At 45.2% G+C, this 26,712-nt stretch overlaps 1 protein-coding gene across 4 annotated transcripts in view; it reads left to right on the forward strand.

Annotated features, from left to right (window-relative positions):
* Positions 1–58: 58 nt before the first annotated feature.
* The window catches only part of cdc42se2 (CDC42 small effector 2), a 39,440-nt gene continuing 12,786 nt past the window's right edge, over positions 59–26,712 (forward strand). For 2 of the 4 annotated variants that reach the window (XM_018744879.2, XM_018744876.2), the window contains exons 1-2: positions 59–396; positions 24,592–24,843. In XM_018744879.2, coding sequence (XP_018600395.1) covers positions 24,790–24,843 — 54 coding nt within the window. In that variant the 5' untranslated portion in view covers positions 59–396; positions 24,592–24,789. Of the gene's footprint in view, positions 397–10,521; positions 10,539–23,856; positions 24,469–24,591; positions 24,844–26,712 lie in introns of those variants that run through there. The other 2 variants (XM_018744878.2, XM_018744877.2) reach the window with 2 other exon arrangements.

Here is a 26,712-nt window from a genome sequence, read left to right on the forward strand (position 1 = left end):
CTCCGGGTCCGACGGGGGCGGAGCGAACCCGGCAACCGAAGGCTCCTCCCACAAGCGGCCGCAAGGGGCGCTGTTCTCGCTCTCTTGGGATGCCGCCCGTGCCCCGAAACCTTCAGGGGGGAGTGTTCAAACGGCAGAGTCCCCTCCTCCTCTCTGACAGCAAACCGCGCATTTCTCCCTCTTCAGTCCCCGAGAAAGCGGCGGCGCGGCCAGTGCGCGTTCCCGGTGAAACCGCCATCTTCCGCGAAGCGCGCTTGAGTGGCGGTTGCGCACGTCCGTCCGACGTCCACCTCCTTACAGCAGCGGCTCGGCAGGTGAAAACAAAAAAAAAAAAAAAATCAAAGAATCTCCAAATTCGGATTGCACTGGATTACCAAAGAGCGACTCGACCCGGCGGTAAAAAAAAATCATCATCATGTTTTTTTAATTCATTATGAAATTGCTATCATAATCATCATCTCCTGGCTTTTAATTTTAACTGCTGTTAATGTGCGGGGTTAGTGCGGTATGTGCGGCTGTCCGATTGCAGGACCAATGAAGGTATTGAACTGTTTGTGTATCATCATCGGCTGGTGACATTGATTGCCGCCCTCGGACGGTTCATTCATTCGGACCCGCCGCTCCCGGCGTGCCACCCCCCCCCCCAACCCGCCGCCGGGCTTTGTGTTCGCAGGCAGGGCGACACATACATACCGTTAAGCTTTCTGACAGTAATCCCCCACTGTACGTTAATCTTCAGATTTATGCGACACCACGGGATTCGGCGAGAAGTGAACGCGCTGCTTTGCAAAACTGCGGTATTTCAGCGCGTGAACGGGGCGGGCTGTGGAGCACTGACTGTGTACGGCAGTTGAATGAATATGACTGTGCTGGAGGATCCTTCACACTGTTTTCGAGCCGAAACGCTCTGTGTTTCGTTAGAAAAAAAAAAAAGAAGAAAGTGTAATTGCTTCGAAATGTTCTGTAAACGCCGGTCACGTAGCGGGCACCCGCAGGCTGCGCGCGCGCCGGGCGCGGAGAGAGCGCCGCATCCCGCCGCGGCGCGCGCGCGCTCGCGCGCTGCTCCCATGTGGTGCGCGGCGCTCGGCCCAGGTGACAGCTCGCGCGGCGAAAGCAGCGCGCGGCTTGTTGCTCGCGTGGCTGCTGTGTGTCTGCTGCTTCGGAGCGTACGGTACGCAACTCTAGGGATTGCGGTACCGCAGTGACAAGTTTCCTAACGTAGTAACGGCTCCTCCATCATGAAAGAGCTGAGGGTGAACAGTAACTTACTTACTTAGGGCCTTAGGCTTATTCAATTGCTGGCTCAGGTTTATAAGTGTCGGGTAGCTGATCGACGATTGTGTGGCGATTATTATTACTGCCTCCCTTCTTATCGACGAGGACTTGAACTTAATAATGGAGCTGCAAGTGGATGTCCTGTTTTGCCAGGTGAGGTGGTCACTCAGGTGAGGTGGAATTCCTGTTCAGTGAGGGATGGAATGAGGTTCTTGGTGGTGTGGTGGTTAGAGCTTCTGCCTTTGGATCTGAAGCTCGCAGGTTCGATCCCTACCTTTGGCTGTTGTACCCTTGAGCAAGGTAGTTACCCAGCTCTGTAAGTGTAAATGGGTAAATAATGGTAACCTAAGGCTTAATGTTGCAAGTTGGTTTGGAGAAAAGCATCCACTGAATGAATTGTTAACTCATGGGTGTGTTCTTGTTTTACAGGCTGCGTCTTTCTGTGATAAAATCCTGCGCGTCTTCCTTTCCTCATGGGTCAAATTTTGTAGTAGCAGGTGGTCCCCGATTTACGATGGTTCCGCTTACGATTTTTCGACTTTACGATGGTGAGCTGGCGATGGGCGTTCAGTGGGAACCGTACTTTGAATTTTAAAAGTTCCTTTTTTTTTTTTTTTTTTTTCCCCTCTCCCCTCTGCCAAGCGATATGCGGTGCAATACTCTCTCGCGATGCTGGGCAGCCGATCTGCATCTCCCAGTCTGCCACGCAGAAGTGTGTATTAGGTGTATTAAATGCATTTTCGACTTGCGACATTTTCGACTTATGATGGGTTTCGCGGAACAAATCCCTATCCTAAAACGGGGACCACCTGTATTTGGTGCTCTTTACTCCACATTCAGTTGCATCACTAGTGATGCTGGGGTGTTTGGGTTTTGGAAATGGCGGGGGAGTCAGCTTTTCCATGAGTTTTCCATGAGTTTTTTGTGGTTTCCATATGTGTGTAGGTTTTTTTTTTTTTTTTTTTTTTTTCCCCCCCCTCGACCCCCATCACAGCCACATGCTATTCCTTCTTTTTTTGCGTGCATGTGAATAATGTGAAATTCACACGGTGTGAAATGAATGAGTAGAAGTGAGAGGGTCACATGCAAATGGCTTTAGGCCATGTATTTTTTTTTTTTTAAAAAAAAACTAATTTATTTGCAAAGCATCCCTGCAACACTGGAGCAACAAGCTTACTCACCTCTATAAATTCAGCTGTTGGATCTGTGTGACATTTTTACCAGCTGTGTTTAAAAAAAAAAAAAAAAAAAAAAAAATCAGCAGTTTAATTTTTATTTTTATTTCTGCCAGTTCAATGGCCTTTGAGTGCTGCTCTTTTCACATTCTGCTCAGTACTGCAGCTCTGATGGGCAAATTGCCTCTTGTCAGCTCTCTTCCTTTTCCTCCCCTATAAGCATTGTTGGGTGACGCTTACAGCCTTGTTTTCTCTGCAGCTGTTTTGCACTGTTTGTTGCTAATCATAGCTTGAGTGGGTGATCTATTGTGAGTCGTCATGTATGATGGACCTCCGGGGGCCTCCCACACTGGACCCTCGCGACACCTGGCATTCTAGACCGAGTGACATCATAGGCAGAACTGGCAGGATGTGTATGGTGATGTTGATACTGTTGTCATTGTTTTTAAATAGCAGCCATGGTAATGCTGAAGGTACTGGATGGGATTGTGGTTGTAGTAGCAGTAGGGTTGCTGGACAAGCACTCGGTTAGGATTCAAGCCCACACTCAAACAAAGCAAGAGCTGGGAGACAGCAGTGCTACCCACTGCATCACCGTACCACTCATGTTTGAGTCAGTTCTGGCCTAATTCTGAGATGGGGAACTTCTTCTGGCTGCAGAAGAACTGGTCATGAACAGCTTCATAGTATATGACTTCACACATGACCCAGAGCTCTCCTTATTGCCACAGGTGTGCTGGTATCAACGGTCAGGTAGGATGTGTTCAGGTATCAGATTGGGGTCCCCCTGTTTTCAATAACGTGCTGAATACTAATTGATTGTAATTTGCATATGACACTTCCAGGAAATGTAGGTGAAAAGCTTGATTAAAAAAAATTGTACATGGGGGGGGGGAAAAAAAACTGTTTTGAGATGATGCTCAAAGGAATATAAATTTTCTACTTTTAACAAAATCAGAAAAGCTGTATTTATAGAGTTTAAAACCACACCATGAAAAAAATCTTTTCATGTTAGAAAGGGGCCTAAATATGGGAATGTTATTCTGTGGTACTGGACCTGAATGGAAAATATTTGTCCATCTAATCTGACAAGTTTGACAGGTTGCTCATCTCAATCCACAAATCAGTGCAGTGCAGACATATCTTGCATGAGTCAGTATTTTAGAAAAGATTCACTGAAGTCAAATGATGTGAACTTCACACGTGATTGATTTCCATATGGGACGACCCGAAAGCAGTTGTTCTACTAGAGACTGATGCTTATTTTCTCCTGACGCATAGTAGAAATTGTCACTTACCTACTGTGTGTGAAGTTGAACAGGGTAGTTTTATTTTTTGTTCATGAAAATGTGTGTATCTGTTTTGGGACGATAACTCGGCCCATTAGAGACAGTTACGTTCTTCTTCTCTCATGTCAGTTTTGAATTTCTTCACACTGTGAAGTCTGAAAGAATTTAATGCTGACGGTTGTTTCCCATGAAGAGAAGATATTTTTTGTACTATCAAGGGAAAGCTGACATTACTTGCAGAAACTTTCTATTTGCTGCAATTTTTAATCTAAGTAGTAAGAAGTATATGTTACATGTAGTATTTTGCCCCACATTGTTTAGATAGATAAAGAATAGAGTAAATGTCCAGTCAGTTTGTGGTAATGGTTGTAATTCACATAGTTTGTGAAAATGCTTTTAAGAAATCTTTATAGTTACATTTATTTGCCAGGGCAGTGTTTTCAACACAGAAATTTTGAGTCAAAAGGCTTTTTATTATTGATGGTGGTATACATTACCATTTGAGTTAGTATACAGGCATCAGTGTACACAAAGCCATGTATTTTCAACATGATTTCTTTTGTTTAAGTTGTAGGAAGCCTTTGCACTGGTCTGTTACATGTTGGGTTGTGCTTCTGTAAGACATGAATTGAAATGGTCCCTGGAAAAATGCAACAGGTTGGAGAAAGGTGGCTGCCTGGGATGTCAATAAAGCTGCTTATTTAGCTTACCATTTGGACTTTTACCCTTTGTTCCAGCTGGGTATTACTGAGGTGATATGGCCTTAATTGGCGAATTCAGGGATATTTGAAATTTTAATTCCCAAGTATAAATTGTTAACCATTGCAGGCTTGCTCACTTGCTCTATGAAATACTACTTTCCAGGAGTGTTTTCAAGACCCACCCCATATACGTCTCGAGTCAATTTTCATTTTAGACCAGCACTGCTATATGACCTCTTTGAGGTTCATCTTTCATGTAGTAAAGTCAGGTGAACCACTCTGCTCCAGTGCTATGGGAAACTATTGGGACACTTTCAGTATTGCAGTGTGACCTTTGGTGTTTTCAATGCACCATCAAAGTCAGATGCCGTGTTTTCACCCTGCCAATCTCACATGTAATCTCTTACTTATGAAGGAGTCGGTATGCTGCGTCACGCTTTGAATATATTAGAGAGGTGCACTATGATGTTTCCTAGCAACATGTGGTTGAGGTTGGATTTAAACCTCATTTTTAGAGTGTACTCCTGTGAGACCTCCAGAACTGAAATGCCAAAAAAGGCAACTCTTCTTTGTGGTATTTGCATGTTGAGTTAAAAGATGCATTTCCTCAACTATACTAGTTTCCTGTTTTTATGTTCATAATTCATCATTTTCTGTACATGTACATTGTTGCAACTTATAGTTCTGTATTTTACATGCTGTGTTTTGAGGCTAGAATTTGTCTATCTTTTTCTTGTGAACGGTAACATTTCTAAAACTGCTGTATATTTGCTTATAGAAAAATGCCTTTTGTCATAATTTTCAGATTTTAAGGTTAAAATTTATTATTGGATTCTCAGACTAAAATTTATCTATTGAAAAAAATTGCAGATTTAAAGGGTTGGACATTGTGGCATTCTGCAGTGTGTAGTTGACAAACTCACTTGGAAGTACCTTGACTAGAAGTCAAATGGCAGGATTCATGAAGATGCTTCTGAGAAAGCTGTACACGTGACTGTCACGAGTAATTTACTAAAGACATTTAATGGATATATTGATCTCGCTGTCTATTAAAGTAGGCACACGTCATGAAAGTAACTGCAGGGTTCCCAGGAACTTCCACGATTAGGTAAAAAATGGAACACGAGAGAATTCCGTGTTGACCGCTACCCCCGAGTTTTCCCCATAGCGTGTCCACAATGAGGCTATTTATATGGTGCCAATAACTGATGTCAGTACATCCAACTGCCTATGAAAATGTTAGCGCTTTCATGTGCTTTTGTGTAATCTAAATACAGTCCTGGGGCATATCGTGAGAAAAGTGTTTTAGCCCCACAATGGCCAGCATTTCTCAGCGTAAGGATGACGGTCATTTTACTTATTCTTAGTTAATCTCATTTTTCCTGTACTTTTTTAAAAGATTCCTTTGAGTAGAACATTTCAAGTTGTGTTTTTTTTTTTTTCTTCTCTCTCTCCTTTCCCCATCTTGACACAGTGGGTGAAAGTAAGTAATTGCACTGGCAAGGTGTTGCTCTCCTGCTGTCTTTTTTTTTTGGATATTTTCTTAACATCTCTGATGAGCATTTTTTTAGGATGTATGAACTGAATACCTAACTTGCCACATTTTTTGCATATCTGATCTTCAAGTCTGTACTTAGATATTAATGGAGTTTTTTTTTTTTTTTTTTTTTTTATGATGTCCTCAGTTTCAGATTATTCTTTGGACATGAGTTCCTCTGCACTAGTGCCAGTAGTCTTTCAGGCCACTGTCAAATGCACCAGTAAGTCCAGATCGACCTCTCCTTAACCCCTCAAAAGCATCTGTCATTAAAGAACTGACTAAGTGGATTGTGGATCAAATGGTCTTAAACCCAAAGGAATGACCACATTGTACAAGTCAAACAAACCCTTTTGTACTCTTGCCTTTCCATAAAATTTATCAACAGCCACACTCATGTTATGCTCAAGATGCCAGTTTCCCGAAGTGCAGTGCAAGAATTCTGGCTCTTTTTGTATTGTGTAAAGAATGTTTTTGAATAATTGTTTTTATTATTACTTTTTTTAAATACTGTGCTTGTTATTCAAGTTGTATGAACATTTGTTACCTTATCAAAACAGTTGGACTTGCAAAACTGACCCAAATGTAAGAACTTTAGGTTTAATGTCATCCACCTCAAACTCACATGTTCATGTTAACATTTTTAGTAAAAAAGTGTTTTATAAAAACATTTATCTCTGTATTCTCAGTAAACATACAGGCATGTTGCACTAGTACTCTGTGGCTAAGCAGAATGTTTTTAGTCAACACTGCTGGGCACTCGGTAACCCTGTAATCTAATCTAATCTAGCACCCATATGTTTCTTTTTAAGAGATTTTCCATGTTTAAAGTCTTCTTCTTCATAAAAACCATCATGAAGTCTGCTGTTCCTTGCATAATTATTTTTTTTTGTAATCCTAGGAAATTGTGGGATTTCACCCTTAAACTGAATTATACATTCTGATACAAGCAACTAGAAGGTTTTTTTGTGCTTCTAGATTTGGAGTTGGAGAAACTGTATGAGAGCAAAGTGGTTGGGATCCTTCAGATGTTTCAGTTTAAGACTGCTGAAATTGGCATTGCAGTAGGTTGCTTTTGAGTAGGCCTTCAGTGCATCAGAAGTTAGTTCAGTCATTCATAATCATAGTAAAGCATAGTGCAATGTTGAACAGGAAATATGTCACTCAGAAGTTTGAGGACTGCCAAAAACAGCCAGGACACCATGGAAATTTTGTGACAACAAACAAAGGTGTGACAGCTCATAGTCTGAAATGGTCTGGAACGTGACGGTGTTTTGCTGCCAGGATTTCCTGCATTTTATGTCAGTTTGAGCGGGTTGGAGACCAGTGTCATATGGTCCTCTCCAGAGGATCAGAAGATCTCTCCAAAATGTTATTTACAACTGAGGTCTTGTAATATGGAGGGCTATTGAAAACAGGCAACAAGTGCATCCTCAACCTTGGTCCATTTGATGACAGTATGTCACTGACTGCATTGGGGCACCGTTTTCCTGGAAGACAACGCACAGAGCAGCGAAGAAATGTTGTGTAATGGCACGCATGCGATCGCTCAAGGTGGTCACATGCAGTAGTGGAATGGCTCGGGCTTCCAACGAAATGAAGATAACTAGGCAGTCCACCCCACATCACTGAGTTTCCAGTGGTGGTCCGTTCATTTACATTTATTCACTTAACACGTGATTTTGTCCAAAAGCCTCTTGCAGTGAACACTGGAGTAATGTCAGCCCAGACCCTTGGTGTCTTCCAAGGCTAGATACACTACTTACAATGACCATAAATCAGTGAAATCTCACTGGTTCAATCACTACAAACCAGTGAAACACACAGGCTCTCTCACACACATTAAGGGCAATTTAAAGTCACCAATTCACTTGAAAGAATGTCTTTGGGTTGTGGGAGAAAACCCAGGCAAACGCCATACAGGCTGAGCAGGGATTTAAGCCACGTCTTCATGCACCACCAAGGCGTTGTGAGACAACAGTACGCTGCACACTGTGCCCCCCGTTCTTGATGAAGAACATGGTAAGGAATGGTTAATCTGACCGTAACACTGCTCAAAGTCCCCAAACTAGACTTCCGCTGCTGTCACTTTGCAGTGAGTTCAAAGTCTCATACACTTTCAATCCTCTGATGATGACTGTGGTGATGATGGTGATATCGTTCCTTTTCTGCCATGTTAAGGTTACAGCACTTTTTAGACAGATCCTTGCGGCTCATAAGCAAGTTCAATAAAGGGGGCAGTAGATACTGTAAGGTGAGGCCCTGTATCATCCAACATGAAAGTCCCTGGTTTGAATCCCACTTCTGCTGTAGTACCCTTGATCAAGGTATTTACCCTTAGTTGTTCCAGCAAGATATCCAGCTGTGCAAAAGGTGAAAGAATTTTAGGGGACAAACCTAACAATGCCAACAAAGATCAGCTAAGTAATGATTAGCAATGTTCAGTAAACACATGAACAAACGTGATGTATCAGCAGTGGAGGAATGCAGAGATTTGTGAGCACTGAGCAGCCTGTGGCCGCTTTCATTAAAAGGTCATGGCAGTTCCAACAATCTGCTGACTTGGCAGGAAACTTCAATAAGTGAAGAATGCAGGCGGACGCAGCGACCAGAAATTGTGGAGATAATTGCTTTGTCACTTGCTGTTTGGTTTACAGTGAGATGGGGCTGGTGCAGTAGGGGAGCAGGGGACAGCGGGGAATGCTAAACATTTGGCCTGTCCACTCACTGTTCATGGGTTACATTCAATGAGGAGCTTTTAGGACATACTGTTCTTTTATGAAATTCATCAAGCAATTTTTGGAATTTCAGAATGTAGTTTTCAGCAGCTCGGCGTGTTGGCGTGGTGGAGTACAGGCTCTGCACTGTCAAAGTGATCTCCCAGCCAACCACATCAGTGTTTTGAGGCGTGTAGCAGCACGCAGAGTGCAAGCAAGGTACCCTTGGCCTGTGTTGTGCTTGTGTCAACATTTTCACCAAGGAGGCCTTGCATGTCCCTGTGGGAATATCATTTCGCAAGGGGATGAAGAACAAATCCATTCTGAGAACTGAACTGGCACTATTGCAACAATTTGCAGTGCATTTATTGGGCAAAGTGGGTCATGCTGGCAGCATGTTGTTCGGGCGCGATGGACGTCGACGGTTTTACGCTCTAATTTTTGTATGCCTCACTACCTGTGCGTGCAGCACTAGTTGGAAGTTCAAGGACACCTGAACAACCAGGGCAAACTGGACAGAAGAGCGAAAGCCAAGCAACTCAGAAGTGTCCTATATCTCTGGGAACTGTTGCAGAAGAGCTGGGAGGACATTTTCGTTTATTCGGTCAGCCGATGCTTTTATCCAAATCGACTTAAAATGTTAACCGTCCTACAATGATTATACAGCGGGGTCCTTTCTACTGTATCAATTCAGGATAAGTACCTTGCTCAAGAGTACTGTGGCAGGGGTGGGATTCGAACCTGTGAGCTCGGAGTCCAAAGGCAGCAGCACTAACCACTACCTCACCTGCTGGCTTCTTGGTTGACTGGATTTCTGCTCAAAATTTTTAACTAACACTTTTGGCTGTTACTGTGTATTAGTCATAATAAGAGGCCATGCTGAGGAAAACGGAAGAACGTGCTTGAAGGCTTCAGTGATATGACGGCGTCGTACCTGTGTGGCAGACCGTAGTTACGTAACTTTTCTCTAACGGTACTGTTTTAATGTACTTCGCCTGAGCGTGAAGTGAAGTGAGACGAAAGGATAAGGGCCGGTAAGCGGCTGCACGCGCTTATCCTCCTGCTCTCTCATAGCGACCTGCTCACCGGCTCTGCAGTGCCACGAGGGAAGGGAATTCCCTGGGTTCCATTTGCGGAGATATTAGTGGAAAACTATGTTATGTGTTATAGCACAATAGCAATTCCTACACATTTCTGATTACGTCTGGTAGACCCTTTTCTCCTTGACGTACAACTGAGAGTGAGCAAAATTACATTTCACAATAGATGAAGAGCTTTAGACACAGATCTATGGTTGCTATTACTATTTGTCCTATACAGGCGGTCCCCGGATTACGAAAGAGTTCCGTGTCCTCTGTCTGTCTTTAAGTCGGATTCCGACGTAAGTCGGAACAGTGAGGTATGGTGGGTATCTAACATCAGTTTGTCAAGTGTTTGTCTTAGTATATCGTGTACCTTTCTATGCATAAAAAACATTAAAGAAACACTTCCGGATACACTAAAACATCTTTAATATAACAGTAAATAACAATACAATGTAATGATGTAATGATAATAATAAATGTAACTATAGTATAATAGAGAGAGATGAAGGAGATGATGATAATTGTTACTACTGTCATGATGAACATTGGACACGGACGACGCTAAACCCAAGTGCAGGATCATTTATTCAGGATCGAAGGATTAGACGTGTTCTCGTGGCCGAGGACGGGCGAAGGCGAAGCGAACAGAGGCGAGGTTCCGAAATCGTGGTCGAGGGACAAGGCGAGCGGCGGTTATCAAAGAGATGTGGAACGGGACCGAGGACCGATGAGGGACAGGACTTGGAAGGGCAGAGCGAGGTACGTTTGAGGACGAAGGGGGGATGGTTGTCTCGAGTGAGATTCCCCAACTGGGAAGAAGTGTCTTTTATAGCCAAGTGCTCCGATTGAAGCTGCTGGTTGAGGTGCGAAGTGCAGACGAGTGAGAGTGAGAGTGTCTAAGAAACTTTGTTTGCTTTGCCAATGTTTGTTGGCGTTTCACCTTTTTCTGATCACTTTATTATTTCCACTCCAGTTTCACACACATCATCTGAAACTGCTTGTCCCATATGGGGTTGTGGGGAGCCAGAGCCTAACCTGGCAACACAGGGCGTAAAGCTGAAGGGGGAGGGGACACACCCAGGATGGGACGCCAGTCCGTCGCAAGGCACCCCGAGCGGGATCCCGTCCAACCCACTGCACCACCACACCCCCCCACTCTAATTTCAGTCGTGATTGTTTTCCTTTTCTTGGATGTATCTCCATCACTTACATCACGTTTACGCTTTGGTGCCATGGTTATAAGGGTTAAAAAAAAAAAAAAAAAATTAAAGCCAAATACAGTAACACACAAGACACTTAACAGCAACATGGTCTGACTGAAAAGAAGGAAGTCTTTGTCCTATGTCGGGCTCACGCGCCCATGAGCTGACGAACCGCTGTAGACGCACAGTGTTTTGATGCAAAGTAGCGCCCGTTCTTTATTACGAATCATTGTATGTACAATAACTCAAATATTTTCTATAAGAAGCTTAATATGAAGTTTTCATTGGATTGTTACTTAAGGGTGACCAAAAAATTAATTTCCGGTCAATAAGGGGGTGGTTCGTAACTATGGGTTGTACGTAAGTCGGACGTTCGTAACCCGGGGACTGCCTGTACTGCCGTTTTACCAGTGCACAGTACGCTAGTAGCCGCACATAGAACTGAAAGACAGAAATGATGGTGACAGATAATGTGATGCAAGTTTTATAAATTTCCTTATCTGTGTATTCACTAGTAAACATTTTTATTAAGGCTTTATTCATTCCTGGTTTTAGTTACGTGTAAGCGTTGTAGAATTTCTCAGGTCTATGGATTATGTTGCCAGCTCTGTGAATAACTTGGTGGTGGATTCAGTATTCCCTGTGTTATAGATTATTTTTCTGTTAGGTTTGCCTCTTAATTTATCTCTTCATGTTAAAAAATATTGGAAGCATAAGAATTTCTAATGACACATGTTAGAAGTTGTAAGAGAACAGATTTATATGAAAATGCAAAGCCCTCCCTACATAATGCAGAGCTTTGCCACGTTGCCAGATCTTAATGTATGTATATAATAGTAGGAAGAAAATTGAGGTTGGATGATTATCTGTTAAATAGGCCTTCTTCTTTTTCATTTGACGTCACTTCTGCAATCTCCTCTTTTAAATTGAGATTTTACGGGAACCAGGCTGGCAGAAACATAATATTTCAGAGGAAGTCTGATTGTTTATTGTTTTTCTCCCACTGGTGAAGTATATCACAACTGGTACTTTCTTCAGAGGCTTTTTTTTTTTTTTTTTTTTTTTTTTTTTTTTGGTGGGATGTTTGAGGTTCGGCTCAGGCTGATCAGCTTCTCTTCTCCTGTCCCTAGTCTCATCACATTCCCAGCAGCACATATGACCAAATTAAATACCCCTATACCCAGAGGCAGCTGATTGCAAAGCGCAAAGGTTGCCGGTTCAAATCCTGTCTGCTGCTACCCTTGGGCAAGGTATCTACCCTAAGTTGCTTGAGTAAAAATCACCCAGCTGAATAAAGATGTAAATAATGTTAGGTAATTTAACATTGTAAGTTACTTTGGAGAAAAGTATCAGTTAAATGAGTAAATAAAAAAAAAAAAAAAAAAAATCATTCTGTAAAGCCCATATTTTTATCAGCAGGTCAACACCTAGTGTGTGTGTGTGTGTGTGTGTGTGTGTGTGTGTGTGTGTGTGTGTGTGTGTGTGTGTGTGTGTGTGTGTGAGAGAGAGAGAGAGCGCAAATAAACAGAAAAATTAAATAAAATCAAACGTTACGTAAAAATGACTCAACGTCTTAAACCTCAATCTGCTAAATCCAGCTTGCTGATTGTCAAGGTTCAATCAGAATTACTGAGCATATAACAAAAATGGATTTTCCAATATCCATGCCAAATGAAGCTATTGAAAGAAGATTAATCACCGCATATGAGCACAATCTCTAATGGGCAGGGATTCCGTGACATAACGGGACAAACATTTGTTTATATGTTTTTGGTGATGATGGGGGGTGCATTAAATACAAAAGCGGTGTCACGCTTCTCTACCATGCCATATCATTGACAAGAACAATTATTTTTTGCATTTCGGTAATTCTGTCCTAGTCCCCCATGAAGTGCAAGAAATGTTAACATAACTTCATTTTTCTGACCCACCCCCCCCCCCCCCCCCAGTACCAGAATGTGCTACTGGGAATAGCCCTTACATAAGCTCAGCAGCAACAATAACTTGCAGCACATGGAAAGAAGCAGGAGGTGAATGGCTCAAGTCAGCAGTTTGGAACTGGACAGGTCCTGTCAAAGGGGGCTTGTAAGGGCTGACTCCGTGGTTCCAGCCTCATAAAAGCTCGACTTGTTAAAAGATTTTAAGGGTGAGGAGTTTGTTGTCATGCATGACGTTATGTAGGGACCTACCTGGCAACATCTCGGGGTTTTTCCGTTTCTGTAGTCACTGGCCCACGATAAGTATCAAACTGGAAGTCATATAAAACTGGAAATGCTCGTGCTGTTTTAGCTGAGGGTGTGCAGTAGTTTACTGTAAATAACCCATACGTCACCTTTGGGTTTGTGTGAAAAATTATGTTGTGTATAGATACAGAAACGATGAAAGCTGACCATAGATTTCCACTGTGCTCATGGTTTATGTTACTATTCCATCCATCATATAAACTTCAACTTGTGGAGAAATTTAACCCCTAGAAGCTGTACAGCTTGGGATATGTAATGAGGGAAATTTGAAAATATATTATTGTTTATATTGTTCCAAACATCATAAGGGGTCGTTCAGTGCGGAACAGTTTCAGTGCCCCTACGACACCAAGAATTAGTTTTAACATTTTGCAGGGTTAGCTCTAGTCTCAGAACAAGTCTTGGGAGTCTGAAACTGTTGACCTTGCACAGCTCCTTATGTGTTTCAAAAATTTCTGCACAAGTAACACACATGCAGCCAAACAAGTATACAGTACATCCAAGTAAAAAAAAAAAAAAAAAAAAAAGAGCAGCATCACTGGTTAATTTATTGATTATGGGTAACCGCTGACATTCCTACTTTAGACGCCTGCATAAATCTTGCTAATCAGCAAATGGTTGCGGCTTTAACAGATGGGGACCTTTTTATGACTTTTTTAGACAGATAAGTACAGTGGCACAGGCCAGCAAGCATTAGAGACGGGCGATGGTGGTCATTATCGGCCCCCTGATAGAACAATGTGGGGAAGCGACTTCCTTTCTGGACGAGGAAGGATGACGCACACCGTAACCTTTTCCTGTAAAGATGCAGAGAATTAATGTAGTCTTTTTACTCTGTGACACTTCCTAGGTGCTGTCGTGCCCCATGGGTCTAATGTTGAATTCTTGTGTAGGATTTTAGGCATGGAGGGTGTCGCTCTTTCCTTGTCAGGCGAGTGCATCGGACACGCTCGGTTTCCTTGCGCGTCGGTTATCGGGACGACGTATCGTTGCATCAACCCGTTTGGGTTGAATGGTGCTCCTGCTTTTGGGAGAAGTGCTCTTTGCTCTTTTGTCCTGGAAGAGGTGGATTCTCCTGCCCTGGCATAGGAATTCCATCTGCTCGGTGTTTTCACAAAGTGCATTCCTGCAGCCATTGTGGAGGATGTGGGGAATGGATCCTTGTGATTAAAGTTGGAATTGCATTGGACTGCTGTAGCCAGATGTTCCCTGACCCCCAGTGAACAGGATGTCGTCGCACAAGTATCCACGTAAAGTCGTGTGTGTGTGTGTGTGTGTGTGTGTGTGTGTGTGTGTGTGTGTGTGTGAGAGAGAGAGAGAGAGGCTGAGAGAAACAACGAGGGATGGCTCCTAACACTGTGTCCTTGGCACAAACGTACTGAGAGTTGCAGGAGAGCAACGGAGAAAGCATGCCATTCAGCAAACGGCAGATGGCCTGAGGAGGTAGGGGGCTTTTGTTTACCCCTGTCTGGGCTGTACTGTACCGCCAGATCTGCTCTCTCCCACCGCTGTAATGACTGCACCCATTCAGCACATGAACGAGTCCCTCCGCATTATTCCCCTATCAACAGTATGAGCGTGCCAAAGAAAACGTTCATGGGTGAATGTGTCCCGAATGAGCTGGTATCTCGGGGGGAATCTGGTCCCTGGCTGCGTATTTCCGGGCCGTTTTCCACTTTGCGTTCAGAATATCGGTTTAACGTCTTCGAGCATTCACCTCGCAGACTTTATTTGGTCATAGAGAAGGTATGCTGCCATAATTATGATGCTGTGAGCTGGGCAAGAAAACTAGAAAGAACTTGCATGATGCTGTGGTTGTATTTTACCTGATTGCTGTCAGAGTGCAACAGAAAAGAAATCCGGAGTTTAAGGCCGGTAGCATTACTATAATTTATTTGATGCCTTTTTCCAAAGCAACTTGGTGTTGGGTTTTTATATTAAGCTGCATACAATTATTTACCCTTTTATACAGCTGGGTAATTTGAACTTGTATCTATTCGGTGCTACTACCTTTCTCAAGGGTTCGACGGTGAGGATTTGAACTTATGCCCTTCGGTTACAAGATGACAGCTCTACCGGCTACCCGCTGGTCCCAAGCATCGTTGTAGACTGATCGATACTGCCGTTTCTGCAGCGTGAAGTCACCAGGAGGGGGGAAAAAAATGCTGTATACATCCAAAGAGAATCAATTTGTGTAAAGTCTTTGATCATTTGGAATCGATATAAGTTATCTGTACCCGCTTAATTAATTTGCATCTACTTAACTGTTTACTTTTCCCCCCATCTTGTGCAAGATTAGCAGAGATTACCATGCACCGTATGGTCTGCCTAAGGCCCTACACAGCAGATTTGTGCATCTAAAGAAATGCAGCACCTGAACGCGAGATATCCTGCATGACATAACCATTGGAAATGAAATTAAAGAGCTAGTCTACATCCTACACACTGACCATTCATTCTGGATATGCTGTACATTTAATCATTTAGCTGACTCAAACCCAGGTCTTGCAAGGTAGCAGTTTGACCACTACACATTGCCAATTTAGTGTAAATGATGCATTAGGCACATTAAGGTTGCTATTCAGGACTCTGGTTACAGCCTGCAAGACCATCAACAATCAGGACTCGATCACTTGCTATGCCCCAGCCAGTCTGATCCACTCTTCCGTCTCTGCCCACTTGGTGGTACCACACGCAAGAGGTCCAAAATCAAAAGCAGAAAGGTTTTCAGTTTTTGCTCGCATGTGGTGGAATGATCTCCCTCTTTCTCTCAGAACTGCTTAACTTCAGCATTGAAGAATGGTCTCATAACTTCTATCCCGATTTCCAACGTGTTCAATCAACGTGTATTACGTTATATTTTGGAAAATAATCAGAAAAAAATCTATATGCAGCTACTCGTGTGATGTATACTGGTTTTTACGGTGGTATGAGACAAATTGACTGTACTCTAGAATCACGTGTCCACATCCAAATCTCTCCTCCTGTTGACGTAATGCATTTTTTTGTATTGATCTCTGAGATATATGTTGCTTTGGAGAAAAGTGTCTGCCGAATGAATAAATGTAAATGCTTTCTGGGGTAATATGCCGCCCAGTGGCGTCTCTTTGTTTACCTGGGAGATACACAACTCGTGCTCTCGCTGTGTTTTTTGGATGATGCTCAACAGCCTTCGGACGCCCGTGTTTCTTCCCTACTAAAGTCACACGTCTCATATCACCAGCGTGTTCGTCTGCCAAGTTAAATTTTCTAGGGAGAAAATGTCAATTCAAAAGCAACAAAGGTTTTGACCATTCATAGAGCTTAGTCTTTTTTTTTTTTTTTTCCCTTGAGAAAATCCTGAGACTGTTGAGTTAAAGTGCACAACTAGTATGTGGCATGATGCTCCCTTAGAAAACAAAGCTCCCTTTATGAGCCCAAACTCCTCAGGCAGAAGGACACATGCCAAGTCTTCTCTCTGTTCCTTCATGATCCTGTCTACCTCTGGTGGAAGGTTACGTGCCAAGTCCTCCCCTCATTTCTTCACGATCTTGCGCTCCTCAAGCAGAAGCATACGTACCAAGTCCTCGCTGTGTTCCTTCACGATCCTCAGAGACTTCCCGTGCACAGGAGTTACAGGGCCCATTTGCAAACCCCTGCAGCCCTGGACCCCTGCCGTAAAGAAGGCCAGCGGGCGGCTGCTGCCCTGGCAACGGGGTCGTGGGGAGAGGAATGAGGGCTGGCCCCAAAGGACAAGGCCCGCAATTGTCCCGCTGGCCGCTTTGGCACCCGGTACCGCTGCAAGGGAAGAGTAAACTCGGCGGCCCTCGTTCCTGTTGCAGGACACAAAAAGAAGTGCTTCCCGTTCGCCGCTCTCTGCACGGTTCCAATGAAACAGCCTTTTGAAACTGTATCGCTTCTCTTAAAACGTCCTTTTATTTAGTTTTTCACCGAGAATGCAAAACGGAGGAGTAATGCTCTTACGGGCGCCGTGAAACGGATTAGCGCTCGATCGCGAGGAAAAAAAAATGAATTCAGACAAGATTTTTTTTTTGAGGGTTTACCGGGCGAACTTACGTAACGCCAGTTGGATTGTGGGTGCGTGGAAGGATTTGCTTACATAACGCAGCATGTGGCGAGTCGGGGGTTGGGCGTGGGGGGGCAGCCCAGGCGAGTAGCTTCTGGGATCGGGAAATACTGTGACTACGGTGTTGTTCCGGCGAACTGTGACTGAGTCAGCAAGGTGGGAGAGGTCACAGTGCCCCCCCCCCGAGGTTACGATTCCCAGAGAGGCGCAGCGCCCCACAATGCCTGCACTTTGTCAGATACGGGCGCCCGTACCCCGGTTCCGCCGCCGTCTCGGCAGGCTGAAGCTCCTTTTGGATGCGGATTCACGTCTCGCTCACCTGTAGCGGCGCCTGGCAGGAGGTGAATCCCACCTCCCGCTGTAGTACTTTTGATTAAAGTACTTACCCTGCGAACTGTTCCAGTAAAAAGAACGCCCTGCTGTATAATGGGTAAATCACTGTAACTTTACGCTGCAAGTCACTTTGGAGGGAAGCAGCTAAATGAATTGATAAATTAAAAAAATATGGTTTTTAGTCCAGTTATTCATTTGTTTAATGTCATCCGTTGCACAAAAAAAACGTGACGACTTATGTGGGTGGTCCTCCTGAATCCAGCCTGTTCTGTCTGTCGTCATAAATGCAACTCTGGCATCACGAGTGTTTAACGTGAGCGACCTTGCACTAGAGTCTTTGTTGCCATGGTAACGTGCCAAGGCGTTAGAGGTGCTGTTGCTTTTTCGTGAACCTCAAGGCCTTAGCTCACACTGGCAGCGGTGCTCATGCAGCACAACATGAGTGATTTTGGACCTGATTTTGGGTTTTGGAGCTGACTCTTTTCTCCAAAGCAATTTACTCTGTTTTACTCACTTATACAGTTGGGCTTCTTTTTTTTTTTTTTTTTTTTCTTTTCAAAACTGGATCAGTTTAGAGCAGGTACCTTCAGCAAGGGTATTACAGCAGGAAATGGAATTTGAACTCGTGTCTCAAGTCCAAAAGCAGCAGCTGTAACCACTACATCATGTGCTGCACCCAGTGGTTTCCCCAGTTATTTGGCCCACTTTTCACTTTCCTGCTTCTTCTCACCCATCAACCCCTGATGGTGCTTTGCATGTGACTGCAGACTGTGCCCCCCACGGTGTGACTGTCCCCTTTGTTGTCAAGGAAACCATTCCTGTTTCATTCCTCGCTGACTCTCGCCGCGTGTATCATTTTCCTTCAGCAATATTGTATATGCAGACACCATTTAAAGATTTCGGATGACGTTTCGGTGAAATGAATGATACGAAAGCATATTTTGTGAAGACCTGGACAAGATATGGCCATTCCCCGTGCATTGTTACACTTATAATCCTCTGACATCACAGCCAGCTTCTTCTTTCAGGTATCCCAGTAGTAGCACTGTGCTCAGGCCCTGTAGACAGGACAGGACAGGACAGGAGGCTGGCATTTGTTCCTCCTCTGTGAGAAGAATGGGGTTCTGTTATCCTCAGCATCCTTGTCCAAGAGGTGAGCCAGTGGATTTTGCTGACAAACCCAAGTAACGCTCTGCGTATGTAAATCCAGGGGCTTTTTTTGGACTAGCGAAGAATAGATGAAGGAGAACTCCTTGCGTATCGCATCCAGCTGGGCTCCAACCACGTCCTCCAGACTCCCTTCTCATCCTGATGTAGTGATGACGCAGGCGGAGAAGTCCGTAGAAAGCCGCTTTTATAGTTCAGCACCTCCCATCAGGCACCTTTGAAGACACTGCGGATCGCCACGTTCTGCCCAGAATCTCAGAACATTATTTCACCATTTTTAGCACCAAAAATAACATTTTAACTGTCTATATTTATTGTGTTGTAGTATCAGCTGATTTGCGCTTCAATTTAGTGACCCTGTTCTTCGGAGACCAACAGAAGTCTGCTGTAATGTGGTGTTACCGTGCTGCTATTAACACCGAAACCATAAGGTTGTCACCGGTCCTCTGGTCCTGTGACACTGTCACAATTAATGAAGACATCATCCTAAGGGGTCAGCTAAATGTTGGAGGGAATGTAAATGTTCAGCGGAATATTGGCTGTCTGTACCAAGTTCAACACAGTTCACAGCATACAAGATGGGTTAAAGGATCCTAATTCCAGTACCTTTAAGGCTTGACTACTGCATACACCCCAGCAACTGGGAGGGTTGTAAAATTGAAAGCCTGCAAGTTCTCGCCCTTGGCTCACATGTGGTGGAATGAGCTCCCTCTGTCCTTCAGAACTGCTGAATCCCTCATTCAAGAAGAGTTCCAAAACGCATCTCTTATTAATTTCTCACCCTCGTTTAACAGCAACATCGGTTACTTTTCTCCAGGTGTTTGCTGTCTGAATCGCTCTTCTGTAGACAAATACTTTAGTGGCATGTGCAAGCAGAAACAAAAAAGCTGTGCTTTAAAAAACTGTGTTTGCAGCTGAAACGGTTCACCGGATGGTAAAATGCACTTTTGAACGAATGTAAGCTTAAATGTCAATATCATATGGACCCACCTGTGAACCTGTTATTGCCTGAGGTCAACAGCAAACTCTGGTTAATTAAATTTGGATTACTTTTGTTCTGTTAGCAGTTGGGATGTGTCCGTAAATTAAGTGCATCCCCAAAGACGCCTCCCCAGTAAAGCATGCCTTGTTCCATTAAAGCTGGAATACCCAGAATTCCTCTGGGGCGGGACTCTCAGCTGGTGACGCACACCGGGGCCTGGAGTGGGAGGTGGAGTTGTAGTTGGAGGAGAGAGACGACTGCTCCCTGCAGCGGTGCAGCATTGTTCGGAACAGAACTAAAACAGGACTCGACATGAAACGGAGCGTTTCGCGCACATGACGTCATTGTTTGCGAGCTGAAGCGCATTTCATTGCTAACTTTAGCTTCGAAGACGCAGCACTGCGGCGAGTTTCGTTGCTCAGTCAGTGTTTAAACGCTCTTACAGCCCAGGTTGTTGTCAGGAAACGCTGCCGGTTTTACGGCACGTGTCTCATATTTCTGTTCCCCACTGCGTGTTTTTAATAGAATCTCACATACAGAACTCAAACTGTGCGTAATGGATGTTTTCTTACATCGTAATGGGCGATTTAGAAGCGTAACAGTCGCAGGAGTGTTTGCTACGAACTGGTGACGTCACCCTCGCCAAGGAGGGAAACCTGCTGCTGCTGCGCGTGCAGAGCTTGCGATTAATATTGGCAATAAAAATGGGCCACCTTTCGTTTGTGACGAGCCGGAGATATGAAAAACGTGACAAGGCGGTTGTGTCCCTCCCAGTGCCGTGGTTTCCTCATCGAAATTGTTGCCTGTGAGTGTTTCGGCTGTCTCTAGTGATCTGTGTGTGTGTGTCTGCAGGGCTCGTTCCGCATTTAACCCTTTCCCTCCAGGTGAGAAATTAATTGTGGGAAAAGTGTCATTTGTGCAGACCGGCCGTCGGAGGATCAGATTGTACATTTGCACGTTGCGTTTTGTGATAAAATTCATTTAAATTGTCTCCAGGGTTTTGTCATTTAGGAAGACTTTTTATTTCAAACTGAACATGGCTTTGACAGTTATGTAATGTGTTTTTCCGCTCGTGTCCGTCAGGTATTTGGATTTTCCTGCTGCGTGTGGTCATGATTCTGACTGAGTTTTTTTTTCATCGTGGTGATGTTAGTTTACCTCTAGTGTAAATCCGTTAAGGACATGATATACAGTATATAATTGAGAAGAATTCTTCGAATTTCCAACTAGCTTCACAAGAATTTCCACTGTTTATTGATGCGAATGCCCAAAACATAGTTTTCCTACCACAAGTATTTTCCTGCTTCAGACTGACCGTGGAACAGAAGTGACATGAATGGTTTTGGACTCATTTTTATAGCTCTCAGGAGGTCGGGAGAGAACTGTGGTGTGACGGAGATGAGATCGGAAATCCTTTCCGAATGCTGGAAGGGACGCAGCAGTTCTGAGGGACATTCCGCCATACCAGAGCCAAGGCTGATAATTGGTCGGCTTTTGATCTGGGGCCCCTTTCAAGTGGTACCGCCGACCAGAGATGGGGGGGCAGCGCACTTGTGAATGATCGGGTTCTTTAGGTATTAAGGCTGCTGCTCCTTCGTCCATCTTGTAGGCCGTAACAAGAATCTTCAACTAGAGGAAGCCAATGGGAGCAGAGAGAGATGAGTTGGGAGGGTGCATAGGCATGCTTTGTCACGGTGAGCACAATTTACACCACAGCGTTTTATATCAGTTGTAGAAGCTTGATAACAGTGGAATGAGCTCCCCCTCCCCCTCAGAACTGCTGAATCTCTAATAGCATTCACCACACTCTACCAGGCTCCTGATGTATACTTTAGTGGCATATCATCTTTTTCTGTCACTCTTTGCATTCAAACAATGAAGCAAGATTCAGGCAGAATTACTTAATCCTTACAATAAAGATGCAGGCAGAGGTACAGATGGTGTTTTCAAAGATCATTACTGGTGCAGCAGTATTACCCGAAACTGGTATTGATTGTGATAAAGCATATGCTTTTGTGGTTTGTCGCTGCTGTCTTTCTTAAATTGTAACCTCCCGATTTTATACTTTACTGTACATGTGTTGCAGTACAGAGCCCAATAAATGATACATTACCATTTTGATTATAACGGAAAGTAGAGCTAAAAATTTAGAATTTGTGTTTTGTTTTGGGAACGTCCTCTTTTTTTTGTCCGCAACTTGAGGTCTCGGAGCTTTGCATCGCGACTGAAGAAATTTGTGTTTGGGCGAATTTCCGCAGCGATGTTTCAGTGAAGCTCGCATCTAGAAACCTGTGTTTTGCAGCTGTTATTTAGGATCACGGTGTACGGGGGTGGGGATCGGCCTTTGTGTCCACACTTTCTACTGTCTCCTTTGTGATTTCTCCCTGCTTCTGAAATGGCGTTTGCTCCGGAAGCATTGTGTCTAGGTGACACCCGCATCGACCCGCGGCCCCCCGAAGCATCCCCGGCCTGTCGGGAGGAACTGGGGCCGTCTAGACGACCATCCGTGCCTCCGGTCACACGAGAGCAAAAGCACAGGAAGGGAACTGAACGTTGTGCAGCTGCGATTACCTTGGGGGGGTTTATTTTCAGGCCCTCGGCCTAGTTCGAGCTCCACGCTCCTCCGAGGCCTTCTGGGATTTGCGATGAAGCCTCTGGCGACGTGCTTCGCGCTTTTCATGTTGGAGCGAGCGCATGGGAAGATGCTCGGACTAGCGAGACGCACGTCTTTACCCCTGGTGTAATCGATCTGTCAGAGGCCTGAGGGCGAAACTGGCATTCCGGGAACGGTTGAGGTTCTGCTTGGGACTTCCCTCTGGATCTCTCTGAGCCGCGATGTAGGGTCTTTCCATGTACAGCGTGCACTTTCCCAGGCGCTGGAAGTGATCGCCGGGCTGATTTGAGGAGGAGGGCCAGTAAAATGGTCCCAAATGTCTGGTTTCTCCAGCCTGTCATAAAACGACATGCCAGGCGGTCACAAGTTTCAGCTCCCGGGTGCGTGGCGCCATTACTTAGCTTGTCACCAACTAGCTGTCGGAACAAAACGCAGTACCCCCGCCTCTGCTCTGATGATTTATTCATAGCGCTCTCGTTTGAGAAAGGAACTAGATGGTAGATAATGGCTGTAAAACAATACGAACGTGATTGTACTTATATTTGAAACACCACTGCCTTTGCACTTTCTGAAATTTGACACCGAACCTCTGTTGGTCTTTACGGCAAGTCTGGTTTTGGGGAAACTTTTGACCTTCCTGGTGCACAGCTCAGGTCCCGAGACGGACTAGGTTATACATTCGCACCGGCCCCGCCCCCGTTGCGGACGGCGCTCCAACAACATAGAACCGGGGTGCAGCTGAGCGACGATGGCGGGCGCCACTTCTTTTGATGCCACGAAGAGTGGATGTCGCAGCGGACCCGGGCGCCTCACAATGGGCCCAATGTGCGCTCACTTAGTCAGCAGCGATGCCTTTTGATACACATCAGAAAAGAGCTTTGTTCTTCCAGAGAGACTGCCTGTGCCGAGTCTCTACTGAAGCACTGCAAATAAGCTGGTAATTACAGGGTAATTCACCGCAGCGGTAATTAATCCCGCGCTGCACGCACCGTTATAGCAAACTGCTCATCAGCGTCAGGTATGATAAAGAGGGGTTTCCCGCAGAAGGTTGGTGGTCCGGCGCTGAGAACACCATCACCGTTAGTTCCCGGTTTAGGTTTCGTATTTACGCTTGCGTGTTTCGCGGGCGGTGTCCTCCGAAGCGATGTGCAACTCGGAGTAAGCAAAAGTACGTTGAACAACAGACGAAAAGCATTACACAAAAACACGTTATTTTTAAAGCACAGCTTGTTTGCTGCCGACATGTAATATTTACAATATTTAAATATTGTGTATTTTTTTAAAAAAAAGATATGGTGGGAGGGTATCGGGATTTGTCTATCCTATGTTTTAGGCACCGACTCGAACGAAGTACCTCGGTGCAGCAAGTGGTAGGTAACAAACCAGGTTTGCTTGAGACTTTCATGTCTATGGCTATGTCTCCTCCTCTTAATGTAACTCATAAATTGTACTTTTGCTGAGATGCTTTTGTCCAAAGCGATGTACGTCTGCTAAATGAATAAATGTAAATATTCAGATATCAAATGCATAAATGATCATTGCACGGTCTGTTGAAGTAATTCATGTATCAAGGTTCCGAGGCCCTTGTTTAATGCTGGCAGGGATTCAGCGGTGCTGAGGCCTGGAGGGAGCCTCAGTGGTAATTAATGGTACACTGCCTGTACAGTTATAGCAAACTGCCCATCAATGTCTGGTATGATAAAGAGGAGTTTCCTGCAGTTGGCTGGTGCTCCGGCTCTCTGGTGGGTATCAGTTGCGGTCCATTCCTCCCCACTGGTGGTCCTTTGTGCATTGCTTTGCGTGGGCAGGTTTGAATGAAACTCACCCTAAACTCTTCGCGAACCTGCCCATTCCTGGGATGTCCCAGGGGGCGGTGTCCCACACCTTGACTGCTTTAAAGATCTTTCTTCGAACTTGCTCTGATACAGAAGTTTTCTTTCACCCCCTGGGGAGTTTGACAAGAGGACGCTAATGTGGTTCAGATGGTGCTCTTTTACGCTCAGTGCTGCAGCTTTGCAGAACACTTCGGTTTATAGGCGATGCTGACAGGCTGCTGGAGACCTCCCAGGGACAAGGCTGAGTGTAAGCGCCGGTTGTCTGTCTGTCTGTCTGTGTATACATCTCCCATATGCCTGACAACTTGCCCAAATGTGTCTCGGAAGTGTTTCTGTGCGAGGAAGCTCAATTTGCTCTTTCCCGTGGCAGGTCTCACCGACTGAGGAGGACCCGGAGCGAACGCCAGCCTGACTCCCAGGATTCCCGGCTCCTGGGCCGCTCCAGCTCGCAGACTCGTCCTTCTGCTGTCCATCCAGCCCTGGAGTGCCTTCCTCAGGGAAGAGAAAGGAAAGCAAAGAGAAACGGTCCTCATCCGCCTGGCACTGGACCGCAGTGGGGAGTTGAGTCATGAGCGAGTTCTGGTTGTGCTTCAACTGCTGTATAGCGGAGCAGCCCCAGCCGGTGAGTGCGCGCTTCAGCGTCGGGGTTCCTCCGCTGTGCTGTAACACTGCTGGGGAATGACGCTCAGGGCTGTTCTAAGATGAAGAGTAGCTGATTTCTGTGCTTTGCAGACTTCAACCTGACTTGAACCCTGGCCTTGATAATACATTGTTTTGCAGGTTGTGATGTGTATTAGTGAGGGCCAGCAGGTGGCAAAGTGGTTAAAGCTGCCGTCTTTGTCCTCGAAGGCCTCGGGTTCGAATCGCGGTTACGCGGTTGATTAAATTACAGATTTTGACTGTCATTTTCCTTTAATTACACATTTGCACGCTCCTCTATGAACTGGACTGTAATTTGGAATGCTACAGATCAGTGGATTAGAACCAGAGACGCGTGGACCCCCTATGGCGTGTATGAAGCCTCAGCAGAGGGTTTCGAGGGTTTAAAAACTTCATTTAGAGGAACGAAGAGGATATTGAGCTTGTGCGTAATGTAAGCTATGTAAACATGGAGAGACCCTGCAGAGGTTCTGTAGGCTCCAAGAATCCAAGATCGGCTCGTCCGAGAAGCACTGGAGGATGTGGCTTTGGACCGATCTCCTGTACACGTGTTGTACGAAAGCAGAACGGCCGACTTTGTTCCTCAGCGCGTTGTTTGGGGGAGGGGGGGTGCACCTGTACTGTTTTCCAGAACCGCTCGGGAATATCACGCATGTGGTATCGCTATCATATCACGGCTGGAGCGCAGCAGACGTGTGTACCGTTCCAGCTGACATGTGCGCAGTCAGACGGCGCAGGAAGCTTCACAGCGCAGACTCCCCCGGGCCCTGTGCTTCCCGGTGCCGCTCGGGGAGACGTCGAGCGTAGAACGCATCCCGCCGGACCCTTTCGGACTGCTGCGCGTTCCTCCGAGGGGCAAACGGAACGTGGAAACTTATCTGAAGAGCCGTCAAAAAAATCCGAAAAGGCTGAAAGGGGTTTCGCGAGGGAGAAGAACGGTTTAGGTTTAGCAGGCTCTGGGAGGTGGGGGGCCTCTGCACCGTGACTCTAGCCGTATCGCTGATGGTGCGCTAACTCACGCGCCCGTCTTGTTAGAGAGCTGAAGGAAAGAGCATACTTGCATCACCTCGTCACTCTATACCCCCAGACTCCCCCTTTGCTCTGCGCTCAGTGATTGGGGGACTGAGTGAGGTATTTCTGCTCTATTACAGCAAGAACACTTACTGTATTCTCCGAGTGGTTTATAGTGCCTTGCAAAACACTGCTGCTGAAGGTGCCTTGCAATATGATTTTGGGTACAGGAACGGAAGCAGGACAGTGCAAGATGTATAGTCTTCCACCTTAGTTCAGTTTATTTTTTACAGAGAGCTGAACAAATGGTGAGAAGATGTAGTACGACTCAAAGGCTGGCTATATGTTAAATTACGGCTAAAGCCATATTTGGTATTATATGTATTCATTTTGCAAATGCCTTTCTTCAAAGCGACTTGCAGTAAATCATAAATCAAGAGATGTCTGCATTAACCTTTTATCGATTGTGGCTTACATATATTACTTCATTTAGCAGACACTTTTCTCCGAAGCGACTTCCAATGAACTCTATGTAGTGTTATCAGCCCACACACCTTATTCACCGTGGTGACTTACACTGCTAGATACGCTACTTACACTGGGTCACTCATCCATACATCAGTGGAACACACACTCTCTGTCACTCACACACTTTGGTGACTGAGTAACCAGTCCAACTAAATTGCATGTCTTTGGGTTGTGGGAGGAAACCAGAGCGCTCGGAGAAAACCCCAGCAGATACTGGGGAGAACGTGCAGCCTCCACACGGACGTGAGCAGGGAACGAACCCACATCCTCTTGCGCCGCCCAGGCGCCGTGC

Source organism: Scleropages formosus, chromosome 6 (assembly GCF_900964775.1).
Source record: "Scleropages formosus chromosome 6, fSclFor1.1, whole genome shotgun sequence".
Lineage (NCBI taxonomy): Eukaryota > Metazoa > Chordata > Actinopteri > Osteoglossiformes > Osteoglossidae > Scleropages > Scleropages formosus.